The sequence below is a fragment of the Saccopteryx bilineata genome, chromosome 2, assembly GCF_036850765.1.
Source record: "Saccopteryx bilineata isolate mSacBil1 chromosome 2, mSacBil1_pri_phased_curated, whole genome shotgun sequence".
NCBI classification, from domain to species: Eukaryota; Metazoa; Chordata; class Mammalia; order Chiroptera; family Emballonuridae; genus Saccopteryx; species Saccopteryx bilineata.
This window is the reverse complement of record NC_089491.1, coordinates 219,951,638-219,967,098: the sequence shown is the minus strand read 5'-3', so window position 1 is coordinate 219,967,098 and position 15,461 is coordinate 219,951,638. Positions and strand designations below refer to the sequence as shown.

General features: G+C 47.4%; 1 protein-coding gene across 1 annotated transcript in view; it reads right to left on the bottom strand.

Moving 5' to 3' along the window:
- Positions 1 to 8,375: 8,375 nt before the first annotated feature.
- Positions 8,376 to 15,461, bottom strand: part of ITGB2 (integrin subunit beta 2) — a 29,881-nt gene continuing 22,795 nt past the window's right edge. Inside the window, exons 9-16 of the mRNA XM_066259207.1 lie at positions 14,773 to 14,862; positions 13,734 to 13,874; positions 12,254 to 12,441; positions 11,921 to 12,159; positions 11,543 to 11,762; positions 10,911 to 11,131; positions 9,081 to 9,247; positions 8,376 to 8,858 (exon numbers count right to left, since the gene is read on the bottom strand). Of these exons, the coding sequence (XP_066115304.1) occupies positions 8,796 to 8,858; positions 9,081 to 9,247; positions 10,911 to 11,131; positions 11,543 to 11,762; positions 11,921 to 12,159; positions 12,254 to 12,441; positions 13,734 to 13,874; positions 14,773 to 14,862 (1,329 nt within the window). The 3' untranslated portion in view covers positions 8,376 to 8,795. The remainder of the gene's footprint in view (positions 8,859 to 9,080; positions 9,248 to 10,910; positions 11,132 to 11,542; positions 11,763 to 11,920; positions 12,160 to 12,253; positions 12,442 to 13,733; positions 13,875 to 14,772; positions 14,863 to 15,461) is intronic.

Sequence of the window (15,461 nt, the reverse complement as noted above, 5' to 3'; positions counted from 1 at the left end):
CCAGGTTCGAGACCCTGAGGTTTCCAGCTTGAGCGTGGGCTCGTCTGGTTTGAGCAAAGCTCACCAGCTTGGACCCAAGGTCGCTGGCTCAAGCAATGGGTTGCTCGGTCTGCTGAAGGCCCATGGTCAAGGCACATATGAGAAAGCAATCAATGAACAACTAAGGTGTCGCAATGAAAAAACTAATAATTGATGCTTCTCATCTCTCCGTTTCTGTCTGTCTGTCCCTATCTATCCCTCTCTCTGACTCTCTCTCTGTCTCTGTAAATAAATAAATAAATAAATAAACAAAAAGTGTATAAATGGAATTGTTTTCTTAGTTTCCCTTTTCAATAGTTCATTTCTGGTATATACAAGTACAACTAATTTCTGAATGTTTGTTTTGTATCCTGCTATTGTACTCAATTTACTTATCAGTTCTAGTAGTTTTTTGGTGGAATCTTTAGGGTTCTCTATATACAGTAACATGTCATCTACAAATAGAGACAGTTTTACTTCTCCCTTTTCAATCTGGATGCCTTATATTTCTTCCTCTTTTCTGGTTGCAGTGGCTAGGACTTCCAGTACTATATTGAATAAGAGTGGTGAAAGTGAACATCCCTTTCTTGTTGCTGATCTTAAGGGAAATACTTGTAATTTTTCCTTGTTTAGTATGATGTTAGCTGTGGGTTTGTCATATATGGGCTTTATTCTGTTGAGGTATGTTTTCTCTATTCCCCCTTTGCTGAGAGTTTTTATCATAAATGGGTGCTGGATTTCGTCAAATGCTTTTTCTGCATCTATGGATATGATCATATGATTTTTTTCCTTAGTTTTGTTTATGTGGTATATCACATTAATTGATCTGCAGATATTGTACCAACCTTGCATCCCAGGAATAAATACCACTTGATAATGATGTATTATCTTTTAATGTATTGATGAATTCTATTTGCTAATATTTTGTTGAGGATTTTTGCATCTATGTTCATCAGGGATATTGATTTACAATTTTATTTCTTTGTAGTTTTTTTGTTTGGTTTTGGAGTAAGAATAATGCTAGCCTCATAAAATGAGTTTGGGAGTCTTCCCTCCCATTGAATTTTTTTAGTAGTTTGAGAAGGATAGGTGTTAGTTCTTTGAATGTTTGGTAAAATTCACCTGTGTCCAGGACTTTTGTTTGTTGAGAGTTTTTTGATTACTTCTTCAATTTCATTAGTTGTAATCAGTCTGTTCAGTTTTTCTGTTTCTTCTTGATTCAGTTTTGGAAGAATGTATTTTTCTAGAAATTTATCCATTTCTTTCAGATTGCCCAATTTGTGGCATATAGTTGTTTGTAATATTTTCTTATAATCTTCTATATATCTGCGCTATCAGTTGTTACTTCTCTTTCATTTATGATTTTATTTATTTGGGTCCTCTCTCTTTTTTTTCTTGAACTTTATTAAAGGTTTATCAATATTGTTATATTTTTAAAGAACCAGCTCTTGGTTTTATTGATCTTTTGTACTGTTCTTTTTTTTTTTTTTTTTTTTTTTTTTGTATTTTTCTGAAGTTGGAAACGGGGAGGCAGTCAGACAGACACCCGCATGCGCCTGACCGGGATCCACCCAGCATGCCCACCAGGGAGCGATGCTCTGCCCATCTGGGGTGTCACTCTGCCGTAACCAGAGTCATTCTAGCGCCTGAGGCAGAGGCCACAGAGCCATCCTCAGCACCCGGGCCAACTTTGCTCCAATGGAGCCTTGGCTGCAGGAGGGGAAGAGAGAGACAGAGAGGAAGGAGAGGGGGAGGGGTGGAGAAGCAGATGGGCGCTTCTCCTGTGTGCCCTGGCCGGGAATCGAACCCGGGACTCCTGCACGCCGGGCCGACGCTCTACCACTGAGCCAACCGGCCAGGGCCCACTCTGATCTTTAATATCTTCTTTTTTCTGTTCACTTTGGGCTTTGTTTGTTGTTGTTTTTCTACTTCATTTAATTGTAAGGCTTGATTTTTTTTTTTTTTTTTTTTTCTGAAGCTGGAAATGGGGAGAGACAGTCAGACAGACTCCCGCATGCGCCCGACCGGGATCCACCCGGCACGCCCACCAGAGGGGGCGCACTGCCCACCATGGGGCGATGCTCTGCCCCTCCGGGGCGTCGCTCTGCCGCACCCAGAGCCACTCTAGCGCCTGGGGCAGAGGCCAAGGAGCCATCCCCAGCGCCCGGGCCATCTTTGCTCCAATGGAGCCTCGGCTGCGGGAGGGGAAGAGAGAGATAGAGAGGAAGGAGGGGGGGGGTGGAGAAGCAGATGGGCGCCTCTCCTATGTGCCCTGGCCGGGAATCGAACCCGGGTCCCCCGCACACCAGGCCGACGCTCTACCGCTGAGCCAACCGGCCAGGGCCTTGATTGTTTGAGAGTTTCTTATTTCTTGATAATGCTGTGAATTTCCCTCTAAAGACTGCTTTCGCTTTGTCCCATAGTTTTGCATTGTTGTGTTTTCATTTTCATTTGTCTCAAGGTATCTTTTATATTTCTTCCTTGATTTATTGTTAACACTTTATTGTTTAGAAACATGTTTTTTAGCCTCAGTTTTGTCTTCTAATTGATTTCTAGTTTCATATCACTGTAGTCAGAAAAGATGCTTGATATGATTTCAATTTTCCTAAATTTATTGAGACTTGTTTTATGTCCTAACATGTAGTGTATCCTAGAAAATGTTCCATGTGCACTTGTAATGCTCAGAAAATATCAATTAAATTTTTCTGGTCTAGTGTGTCACTTAAGGCCACTAATTGATTTTCTGTCTGGAAACTCTCTCCATTGATGTCAATGGTGTGTTAAAAACCCCTACTGTGACTGAATTACTGTCAATCTCTCCCCTGTCCATCAAGACTTGTTTTACATATTTAGGGATTCTATTTTGGGTGCATAAATATTTACATGGGTTACATCTGCTTGTTGAATTGTTCCCTTTATCATTATTTAATGTCCTTCTTTGTCTCTTATTATAGTCTTTGTTTTAAAGTCTATTTTGTCAGATGAGTATTACTACTCCAGATTTTTTTTCATTTCTATTTGTATGAAATATCATTTTCCATCCCTTTACTCTCAATCTGTATGTGTTTTTCATGCTGAGGTAGGTCTCTTGTAGACAACACATATATAGGTCTTGTTTTCTTATCTATTCAGCTACCCTGTGTTTTTTGATTGGAGTATTTAATCCATTTACATTTAGAGTGATTATTGATAGGTACGTATTACCATTTTATTCTTTATGTTTCTCTTTTTTCTTTTGTTTTATTACTTTTTATTTTAAATTATTTTTATGTATTTATCCTTTTTTTTTAGAGGAGAGAGAGAGAGAGAGAGAGAGAGAGAAAGAGAAGGGGAGAGGAGCAGGAAGCATCAACTCTCATATGTGCCTTGACCAGGCAAGCCCAGGGTTTTGAACCGGTGACCTCAGTGTTCCAGGTCGATGCTTGATCCACCACGCCACCATCGTTTTATTACTTTTTAAAATTTTGAGAGTGTATTTATTAAAGCTGGGGACAGTGGAACAAGGAAGGGTCTAGGATAGAAGAAGCAATAGGAAAGAGCCCAGGCAGGGTGGCTTTGGCTCTCCAGAAATGTTATGGGAAAGAAGAACTGAGCCAAGGCCTGGCTGCTGGCAGCTCACTGGAGAGTCAAAGAAAAAGGGGCATTGGAAACAGGTTCAAGGTCTTAGTCCAGGATGAACTGCTGCTTCTTATCCCTCCCCTGGTTGCAAGTCTCATGGGATCCCTTAGAGTTTAGGAGATGCATGCTTATGGGGGAAGAAGAGGGAGAAGGGAAAAGGGTGGGCGTGCTCCCAGGAGGGAGAGTGGGCTCTTTCTTTTTCCTAAAGAAGTCCCCCCCACATTTCTTCTAATACTGGTTTGGTGGCAGTGAACACCTTTAGTTTTGTTTGTTTGTTTGTCTTTTGGTCTGGAAAGCTCCTTATTTCTCTTTCAATTTTAAGTGATAGCCTTGTTGGATAGAGGAGTGTTAGCTGTAGTTCCTTGCTTTTCATCACTTTGAATATTTTTTACCAATCCCTTCTGGTCTGAAATGTTTCTGTTGAGAAATGAGCTGACAATCTTATGGAAGCACTTGAAGATATCTAACTGCCTTTTTATTGTTGCTTTTAAGATTCTGTTTTTGCCTATAACCTTTGCCATTTTGATTATGATGTGTCTTAGTATGGGCCTCTTTGAGTTCATTTTGCTTGGGACTCTGTGTACTTCCTGGACGTGTGTGTTTTTTTCCCCTCACCAGGTTACATAAGTTTTCAGTCATTATTTCTTGAAATAGGTTCTGAATTCCTTGTACTCTTTCTTCTCCTTCTGGTACCCTTATGATATGAATATTGTTACACTTCATGTTGTCCCAAAGGTCCTTTTAAAAGCTACTCTCATTTTTTAAAAATTATTTTTATTCAATTTAGAGAAGAGAGAGAGAGAGAGGAGGAGGAGCAGGAAGCATCAACTCCCATATGTGCCTTGGCCAGGCAAACCCAAGGTTTTGAACTGGCAACCTCAGTGTTCCAGGTTGACGCTTTATCCACTGCGCCACCACAGGTCAGGCAACTACTCTCATTTTTAAAAATTCTTTTTCTCCTGACCTGTGGTGCTTCCTTGTCTTCTAAATCTCTGATTCAATCTTCTGCTTTATCTAGCCTGCTATTAATTAATTTCTTCTAGTATAGTCTTTATTTCTGATACTGTATTCTACATTTCTGACTGGTTCTTTTTTATGGTTTCTATGTCTTTTTTAATGCTTTCTATCTTTTTGTTGAAGTCCTCACTAAGTTCCTTGAGCATCCTTATAAACATTGTTTTGAACTCTGTATCTGGTAGATTACTTGCTTCATTTTATTTAGTTCTTTCTCTAGGGATTTCTCCTGTTCTTTTATCTGGGTACATTTCTTTGTCTCCCCATTTCAGCTGCCTCTCTGTATTTATTTCTGTGTATTATGTAGATCTGCTATATCTCCCAGTCTTGGTATGGTGACCTTATGTAGCAGGTGTCTTGTGAGACTTTGAGGCACAGTCTCCCTGATCACCTGAGTTAAGTGCTCCAAGACTGTTCCTTGTGTTAGTTATGTGAGCCCTCCCATTGTGGTTGAGTCTTGATTTCTGTAGGTTCACCCATGGATGGGGTTTACCAGCCGACTCACAGACTATAAAGATTGACCCTGACCATAGTGTATGACCTGCTCTGTGTGGGCTGACCCCATGAGGCAGAATTCACCCCAGAGTATGGAACCTACCAAGATCTCCTTTTGGGTGTGCCACTTGTGGAGCTAATTGAGTCATGTTCTGATGTGATCTAAAACCCAATAGCAGGTGTGTTGGTTCTGCGGCTTTTGGGGGGACTCCAGTGCAGGTTAATGTCAAATACTACCTGTGAGTGGTCCTGGGATACCTGATTATAGCTACAAAGGGACCCATAGTTTGTGGCTGCCTCTGCTGGGTCTGGGTGTGCATGGAAAAGGCCAAGCTACACACCAAAGCTGGCTTCCACCAGCACCAAGCCTGGGAGGAAGGGCAGCAAAGGGCCCAAAGTACCCTGTGATCTGCTTCTACCTGCCAGCTGCTTGTTAGGCTCAGTCACTGAGAGTCTCTGGAGGCAGGTTCTCTGTGAGCCACCAGGTAGGGGCGAGTGGTGTTCACCAGACTAATACAGATTCAAACTCTGCACCAATGCTGGTTCTGAGACCACTCACAAAAGTCTCAGGGTACACCAAGGCCAGCCACTACTCACTGGGTCCCTGTGGACCTTGTGGTGGGGTAGAGTCTCAGGGAGTAGTCAGGCCAAGGCCAATAGAGTTCATTTGGCTCAAACAGACCAAGATTTGGCCATGTGAAGGGAGGGCTCTGCACAGGAATGGGGGTGTCAGTTGGGTGTGCGACGGAAATATGGCCTCCGCCCTAGATTCACAAAACTCAATCTCTCCCTGATTTTGCCTGGACTTCCTCAAGAGACTTCTAAGAAAGTCTGTACTACGAGTCCAGGTTGACCACAGCCAGCTGACAGTTCTTTAGGGTGCAAGCTCAGCAGGGGATGGCCACTGGGAGTCAAGAGGGTGGGGCTAATAGCTCTTCCTTTGGGGAAGGCATAGATCAGGCATGTGGAGAGGAAATGGCCTTTGAACCAGAGCCACACAGCTCAGTCTCTGATGCCTCCAGTCTATCAGGACCTCAAGAGCATTACAAGAAAGTCTACACCAGGGCTCAGGGAGCTGAGTTCTCCATGGGGCATGAGCTAGGTGGGGTAGGTGACAGGGAGTTGGGGAGCTAAGGGGTTAGTGCATTCTCTTAGGCTGATACTGTGTGGAGAGGGGTGCTTGACTCAGGGAAGGTAACATCTTGGCTGGTGTGGGAGAGGAACATAAGGGGACCCTGGTGGTTGTCCCTTCAGTTCTCTTCTTGGAACCACACAACCCAGTCTCTCTTCACATGGCTGCAGTCAACTCTGAACTGTTCTTCTCCTCTGGAGCCCAGGGTGAGTGGCCACAGATGAGATTCTGTGTGCCGACCTTTTAGGAAGGTGCCTGTGTCTCTAGCAGATGCCTATCTCTCGCTGACAGACAGAATCCCCACTGATATTCACAGCCAGATGTTATGTGAGCTCCTCTCCCCAGATTTGGTGTTCTGGGCTGGGGAGCCTGGTGTGGGGCTAAGACTTCAATCTCCTCCATGCAGGGACCTTTGCAGCTGACATGTCCCTCCAGATTCTCAGCTGCTGCACATGGTTTCAGGGCCAGCCCTTTCACGTCTCTGCCTTTCCTACCAGTCTTGATGTGACTTCTCCTATAAATCCTTGGTTAAAAGACTTTGTTTCAGCTAGTCTCCAGTTGGTTATTCAGGTTAATTGTTCTATAATTTAGTTGTAATTCCAGTTTGGTTCTGGGAAGAGGAGAGTGTAACTCCATTTATTCTGCAATTATCTTGGATCATCTATTTCTCTTATTCTTGCTCTAAGTCTGTGTCATGTGCTTTCCTTCCAGCACATGTCATTTATAACTTTGTACTGGCCATGTGGCTACATGTGCTTCCGCGTTTGCCCACATTTTCTTTCTTTAAAATTATTTTTATTTATTTATTCATTTTAGAAAGAAGAAAGGAGAGAGAGAGAGAGAGAGAGAGAGAGAGAGAGAGAGAAAGGGGGAGGAGCAGGAAGCATCAACTCCCGTATGTGCCTTGACCAGGCAAGCCCAGGATTTCGAACCGGCGACTTCGGCGTTCCAGGTCGACGCTTTATCCACTGTGCCACCACAGATCAGGCTGCCTACATTTTCTTCATGGTGACAGACACTTAGCCAAGCTCCATTAGTACTTTTTGAACAAATGAATTTGTTTTTGTTTTTGTTTTGAGAATGAGGAAAAGGAGAGAGAAAGAGAGAAGCATCAACTCATTGTTCCACTTAGTTGTGCATCCATTGGTTGCTTCTCATACATGTCCTGATCGGGGCTTAAACCTGCACTGTCGGGATCATGCCAGTGACCCTGGGATTGAGCAGGGACCCTGGGATCTAACCAGCAATCTCAGCACTCAGGATGATGCTCTATCCATTGCGCTACCATCCAGGCCCAAACTGAAGTTTTTAAATCAAGAGGTATGCTGGAATTGTAATAAAGAACTATATTTCCAGATTAAAAAAAAAGGACCAGCATCATCTGAAAGCCTGTTTATGTACAAGCATTTGGATTCACAATACACAACCTTGTGTTCATATCCATCACCTCTCCTGTCTATGCAATACAGGGATGAGCAACAGTAGAAAGCACTGCTGAGGGTGCAGAGGCTGTTGAAGTCCTGGACTGCAGCCCTTTTCTGAGATCCCTGGATTCCCCACCCTGATGGGCTCTCACTGGCTACACCCAGACCCTGCTGACACAGTGCCAACTGGCAGGTGCTCACATGTCTTGTTCTCCCTCTGGGATAAGGCCATGATGGTAATTATACAGACTTGGCTGGGTCACTTGACCAAATGGCACTGGATCAGCTATGAATTCCAGGTCATCCCATGAGATGGATAGGGAAAACCCACTCACTTTAAACTCACTTGCCTCCCGCACCCCAGCTCCCAAGAGCAGGTGTAGACACTAAAGAGGAGGTGATAGAAGCTTATTTCTGGGCATGCCCCACCCTCTTTAGGCTCTGCAAGAACCTTCTTTGATGGGGCTGCCTCATGTCTTCTAAAACCTGCCTACATGTGGTAGAGACTGAGACCAAGAGAGGCCCTATATGCATGGCTAACAGGTGAGGAAGAGACAAGAAAGTTGAGCCCTGGGCCAGGGATCGAAGTCAACATGGACCCTCCAAGTATGTCAAGAATGGGGAGAGGAGGGAGGACACAGCTTGCAGAGCAAGCTCCCATGGAGACACTCTAGGAAAGTTTGTTTTTTATACACATGATTGAAGAACAATGTTATCAATGGATGTGAATTTATACCTGAGAAGTGCAAACAAATAAGTTTTTACCAACTTTCATTAGACTGCCATCCTCAGTTTTACACAGGAAAACACGTATCTAATCTCAGAAGACTTTAGCAATTCCTTTTGCAAGTCTCAGTCAAAAGGTTATACATGTCAGAAAGGGGGACTGTGTCTCCTAAGGAGTCCACATAATCACTGGGCTATATCTGTCATTTTCAGGGTAAGAAACACTGGATTATCACTTAATGAATGGACTTGTCAGGCGTTGTAAGTTATGTCTATGGAGCAGGATCGTGGCCGACTTGATGGAGGAAATGTGGTTTGGGGGTGATTCCATCCGGTTGGTTCAGATGATCTCATCTTCACCAAGTGCCCTAACTCTCAGCAAACTTGGGGTTCATGACTGTTGTGGTGGCACTCTTGAAAAGGGGGTTATCCTGGTGAGAAAAGCAAATGGGACTTATGAGTGCAAAAATGGGAGGAGCTTAGAGGAGGTGCCCTTGCTGCTGGTCTAGTTCTGTTGGCAGGGCTTTGGCTCAGCAGTTCTAAGGATGGGTGGAGGGTAGGTGGCAGCTACGTGTGGGAGTTACAGAAGGGCTGGAGGGTAAGGACCTCTATGTGGGACCAGCGGCCTTATGCCCCCTGGGATGGCCACTCACATTGTTCCACTGAGACTTTAGTTTCTCCTTCTCAAAGCGCTTGTATTCCCTGAGGTCACTCAGATGGGTTAAAGCTTTCCAGATGACCAGCAGAAGGACGCCGATCAGCACGACTCCTGCCACAGTGCCTCCCACGATGGCAGCTACGTTGGGGCCTTTTGGACACTCTAAGGTAAGGAGAAAGCACATGCACACTGAGTGTTGCCCTCTCCAGCTACCAGGCCTGGGGGGGGGGGGTGCATCCCAGCTCATTGCACAGTGCTCAGATGACAGAGCTTTCCTACTATTTGGGTTATAGCCACAAGAGTTGAGTGAATACCCTGACCCAGCCACTAGTCCAGGTAAGGGCAGGGCTAGAGACAAGGCCAAGCCATGCAGTTACAAATTAAACTGCAAGGACTCTTGTTTACAAAGAAAGAGGGGCCCAGGTTACCAGCTAGCCAGGACAGAGCATGGACAGGACACTGCTATGCTCTCTAAGCCACACGAGGGCTCCCATCTGGGGAGGGAAGCTGGGAACAGGTCTCAATCCTATAAGGGCCCCAACACACTGTTGGCCCATGTGCTGTCACGCGAGTGGCTGGGCCTCCCAGCCCTGTGTTCTTTCAGCCTCTCTGACTGGGAAATGGGGAGGGGATGTTGAGAGTTTGTGGGATCTCCATGCTGGTTGTCTAAAGCCCTTAAGCCATTCCATTGGAGTGTGTTTACCTTAAGTCCCAATGTCCCACACATGGTTTGTTATTGTCATCCTATGTACCTCCTCTAAACTGACCTAACTCTCCCACCTGTCATGGCCTATGGATCCTGCATCTATCCACCGTTCCTCCAGATAGTGTTCCATGTTTCATCCATGGGCAGTTCTGTCCTCTGTCCTCACCACCCTCACAATCCATGCCAGCCCACCCCATCCATCACCAAACTTCAATGCCTGGACTCGAGCAGCTCTCCAGGTCTGCATCCACCAGACCTCTTGAAGTCATGTGTTCTCCAGCCCCATATGGGTCAGCATCTACTCAGGCTACCTCATTTCAGGACAATGTGACTCTTTGTCCTGAAATTCTGCTAAGGGCTCCTTACTATGTTTGGAAAGAGTACCAAATGCCTTGTAGGACTCCCAGAGCCTTGAATGACGGGCATTCAGTGCCTCTGCCTGTGTACTCTCTGTTCCCCATGCCAGACACTCTCATGCTCTGGTCTGAACTGCAATGAGTCATCCTCAGAGATCCCTTCTAAACTCTGAACTCGGGAAGCATCCCCTGACATGCTCTTTGTACCCTAAGTCCCACCTTGAAACTAGTTTTCTGAGGAGCTGGGTTAGGGGCTGCCACCCACTAGTCACAGAAACCCCAGGATGACATGGTTGGTGTCTCTGTGTCCTTTACCACTACTAGGCCAGATACAGTATGAAGCACATGGGAAACAGGGTGTCTGGTCTCCTGGAGCCACTGCACCCACCTCCAGGATTGAGGTCAGAGCACTCGGATTTTCCATAGCTCACATAGCCATGCTTGGACCAGACTGGGACACAGCGCTCCAGTCCTCAGTCAGCATCTGTGGGTAATCACTAGCTCAGGGCATGTAGTCCCTTCAACATGGTCCCATCCCCTTTGAGGAAGGAGACAAGCTGTCTACTGCCCATCGTTCACCTGGAGGTGAGGCCAGAGACTGGAGGAAAGGGTCTGGGGCAGGTGGACCACAGTCCAGGATGCTCACCTGACCTAGCCAGGCCTGCACTCTGATTAGAAGGTGGCCCTGCGCAGAAGCCTCGACATCACCAGAGTCCTAATGATCCAAGATCTGACACCCATGTTCTGCCTGGTGGGGTCTCACCTCGAATTTCGTCCACATGGATGACATATGTGTCCCTCCCATCCACCTGCCCCAGGGTGTAGGTCAGCCAGCAGCCCTCTGAGTCACGCTCCTTGCACTTCCGCTGGTTCTTAGACTGATTCAGCTCATCAGGGTTGTTCTTCAGTGTCAGGCTCTGACACTCCACACTGCAGTTCTTCACGAAGGGGCCCTTGTCGAATTTCCGGCACTCGGCACAGGAGCTACGAATGAGCTGCTGCGTGAGCATGTGTGCAACAGGGAGTACACTGGTGTGAGAGCATGTGCGAGGGTGTGCAATATCATAGAGAGCTCCGGTGTCCGGGCACCAGGGGCGCTCAGGTGGGGTGGGTCCTGGGTGCCTGGGGCTGATGCCGGAGCCGGTGTGGTCTATGTGGTGGGGGTAGGAGGGGTTGCTCCTGGGGAGTGAGGTGGGCAGAGCCATTGGGAACTGGACGCCTGACAGGTGGGGTCCAGGATGGATTATGACCCCAGAGCTGCAGGACAGCAGTAGTTGTGCAAAAGTCTGGAAGAGGGAGCCTGCAAGAACCCTCATCCCCTCCTGGGCCTCAGCCAGTCCAGGGTTTCTGCTGGAGGCTCACAAGTGCACCAGTGTCAGGGAGGCGAGCACTTACATGTACCGGCCGCAGGGCGACGGGCAACTTGGGCATTCCTCACAAGAAGGCTCCTGGTAGCCTGCGTCGCACTGGCACCGGTTGCAGAGGCACTGGCCACGGCCACTGCACAGTGACCCCTGCCGATTCCAGCAGCCATCTGTGGACTGCTGGCACTGGCAGGCCGAGCCCTCATAGCCTGGATTGCAGTTGCACTTGCCACAGCGGCACTCACCACGACCTGGAAGACAGCAGGGCCACTGTGAGTCACCCCACACAGCCCCAGACACACGGACTGACCTTCCACTCAACAGGGCCCAGACACAGGACCTGCATATGTGGGTCCGCCTGCTTCTCTGTCCCCACCGCCCACACTGTCCCCCACCCCCAGGAACTCACCACCGCAGATTTGGCCCTTATAGCGCTCGCAGTTCACGTTGTCACACTCGCAGAACTGTCCGAAGATCTTCTTGTTGGGCACGTCGCTCATGTGGCACACACACTGCCCGCAGATACAGTCCCCCAGCCCCGAGCAAATGATGGAACTGTTGTCTTTCCGGCAGCTGCCTTCTAGCTCCTGGCTGCTCCGGCCTTGTGTCTGGCACTCACAGCTCTTCCCGATGTAGCCGGCATCACACCTGGAGCAGGAGGGACACATAGCAGGGCTCCCGGTTCAGGACCCTTTGCTGCTTAGTGTGGCTCTTGCACGGGGGGTGGGCTGGGGAGACTCACCTGCAGATGCCACATTCGACAGAGCCCTTGTCACTGCAGTGACTGCGGTCCGGGCTTCTGTCCCTGCACTGGCACTCGCACTGGGGAAGTATCCTCACAGTCACTGTGTCTGTGAAGCCCAGTGCCCGGATGACAAATGACTGCTCCTGGACGCACTCTGTGGCAGTGACTTTCACCTGGAAGGTGACCTGTATGGGGAATGGCAGGGCTCAAGCTAGACCTAGACACCAGATTCAGGACCCTGCTTCCTGGCCTCTCAGGTGCCTAGAAGGAGTGGGTGGAGATGGGGAGGGGGAAGAACACGGGACACTGGGGTTCTCTGGGACTCGGGTCTTGAGATGAGGAAAGGACGAAAGGCCGGAACACAGCAGTCGCAGGCCACTCTCTGCACTCGACATCCTGGCCTGGTCATAGACTGGGAGACAGTTTTTAGAATACTTTCTGTGACACAGCATTCAAAAGGGTTTTAAAGTGACTTTGTAAAGGACATACACTTTGTCTCTGAGTCCAGAATGCTGAAGTGCCCGAATCCCACAGGAAGTCCTAAGTTCTGAATGCAGAATTGTGTTCTGACCCTGAATAAAGGGTCAAGATCATGCCTGAGAGGACAGAGTGGGCAGAGCAGAGTCCCCGTCAGCCACACGCACACTTGACGTGGACACCAGCACTAGCCTCTGAGAGCACCAGCTTGTCTACCGCAAGGCATCCCCAAATCAATTTTAGTGAATTTCCAAATGGCCCATTAACATAGAGCAGAAATATCAGGAAAAATGTGTGTGTAAGAAGCAATCAGCCAACAACAAGATTGAATAAATTCCCATGTGAATCACCCAGTGCAAGAAGGAGACAATTCAGTAAAAATTCACATGCAAGATTTAGTAAGTAACATGTCTGAGTGAATTTTAATGTCATATTTAAAAATGCAATAAAAGCAAGTATTTTGCTGAATATTAGTTCACAACCAGTGAAAGGAAAAATGAAATTGCTATGGTCATCGTAAGTTTAAAATATTAAAGAAACAAGTCAGTATTTATTTCTAATCATCCGTTGTGCCCGTGATTTAATGTGTTTTCAAAAACAAAACAAAATCATAAATCAGGAAAACCAACCCAAATGTGAAGTGTGTGGAAGGACTGCCCTTATTTGTGGGGACGGGCTATTCCAGTGTCTGCTCCCAGGGGCGCTGACGACCTCACAGTCATTAGGACTACACTAGGGGAGTCTTCACTGTTGGTAACCTGGATGCCTTTTGCCAAGGACAGTGCTAAGGGCACCACCTGCTCCTCCTTAAACAGTTACGACATAAATGTACACAAGTACCATTCCACCTCAGAGAGGATTTTAGAGGAAGGGAACTGGACCTCCGGTGGACCTTGGCTTCTGCCCCTGACTTGTTCCTGAGCTTTCTCTTTGGCCTGGATGCACTTCCTTCCAGCTATCACTGGAGAGTATCTTACAGAATTTGGGGATGGAACCTCACCGGGACGTTGATCTGGACACCGTCACAGTCCCCTCTGGGCTGGTTCATTAGCGATCCTCCGTTACTGCAGAAGGAGTCGTAGGTGACTTTCAGGGTGTCAGGGAGGGTGTTGTGGTCCAGAAAGACTCTGGAGGAGAGTTTCTGTGGGCAAAGAGCAGCTGCCGATTAAGGAGGATTGTTCTGTTATTCCTGGGACTTTCTAGGTGATGGCTTTTGCACTCCACCCAATTCTCATGCCCCACCGCTCGCCCACAGGGCTGGCTAAGAGCTGGGGAGTGGTTGGTCCTGTATGGGGTGCAGTGGGTGTGGGAGTCACCAATGTCTGGCCCTGCCCTCAAGACAAGTCAATGTGGGGATTGATAGATCACAACCCCATGAGAATGGGCTTGACCATCCCCCCACCATTGACTCAGTGCCCGACACAGATGGCACCTGGAAAACTGTTTAAGTGCATGAAAGACAGAGACAGAGAGAGAAGGACAGGGAGAAAGTCAGAGAGATAAAGATACTGAGAGAGAGAGAGAGAGAGAAAGAGAAAGAAAGAGAGACACACACAAAGAGATAGGCAGAGAGATGGTGAATGTGCCAATAAGGGAGGCACCATCCGGAAAAGATGGGACCATCCCCAGGCAGCAGCTGGGTTTCATGTGGGCCAGATTCGGGGTCTAGGGCCCAGAACCGTACAAGAAGCCATCACGATGTCCTCAGTGGGGGCTCTAACTAAATTCAATGGCTTTAGCATTTATCAGGAGCTCCCAGCAAGCTTGGCTCAAGGAAGCCAACAGGACTTTTGGCCAAGAAGAAGGCCTGGGCCTTGTGTTACAGAGAAGGCCCTGGTGAGGGTCCAACATGGCAGAGAAAACGCCACCAACAAGAGAGGACACAGCTGCCCTTGGGAAGCCCAGTGTCAGTGTGTCCACAATGCCAGTGGTGGCCCATACACACACAGGCTCTCCTCTGCAGAACACCCTTTTGTTGACCTGCAGGGTGGCAGCATCTGTGCTGAGGTCTGGTCCCCACAGAGCACCCAGGGACTCACATTGTAGGCGTTCTTAATGAGCTGGACCACATTGCTGGAGTCTTCTGACAGCTCCCCAACCGCCGATTTGGGGATAATCTCGGTGAGCTTCTGTCAGGTAAGAAGACCAGTTGGGTCACGGGTGATACCCTGGGATCATAGAAACCTCAGCATTCACAGGTTTGTTACACCTTTGAGTGTCCCTTCTCACCTGTACAAAGACTGGGACAATCCCCTGTTGTGGACAGTTAATGGCAAAAAGCCATTATAGATTCGAGGCTTAGCAAAAGGCTAAGTTCTCCCCCCTCCATCTCCATATTTGGCTTTGATGCTGAATATTTGCACCCACTCCACTTGCTTCCTTGGGTTGCTGGAAGCAATATACATGCCCTTCCTCTGACTCTGTTTATTTCAGATGTTTGTAAATTTCACTAATGTATCTTGTTTTTGCCTTGGGAGAGTTCCTGTCTTAGCCTTTGATGTGCAACTTTGTATCAGGCTCCTTGATTTGCATAGATCTATATAATAAAGCGAATTGAGGCTATAAGACACTCAGATACTGCCAGGCAGTTTGAGGAGTCCTCCCGGTCCCATCGGTTTTGTGGCAATCCCCCACCTGATTTCTTACAGTATTTAGTTAAGATAGTGCATGGTCAGTGGTATGCTGGTTAACTTAACATCAGGCTCTCGGGGGAAAAACCCTGATTATA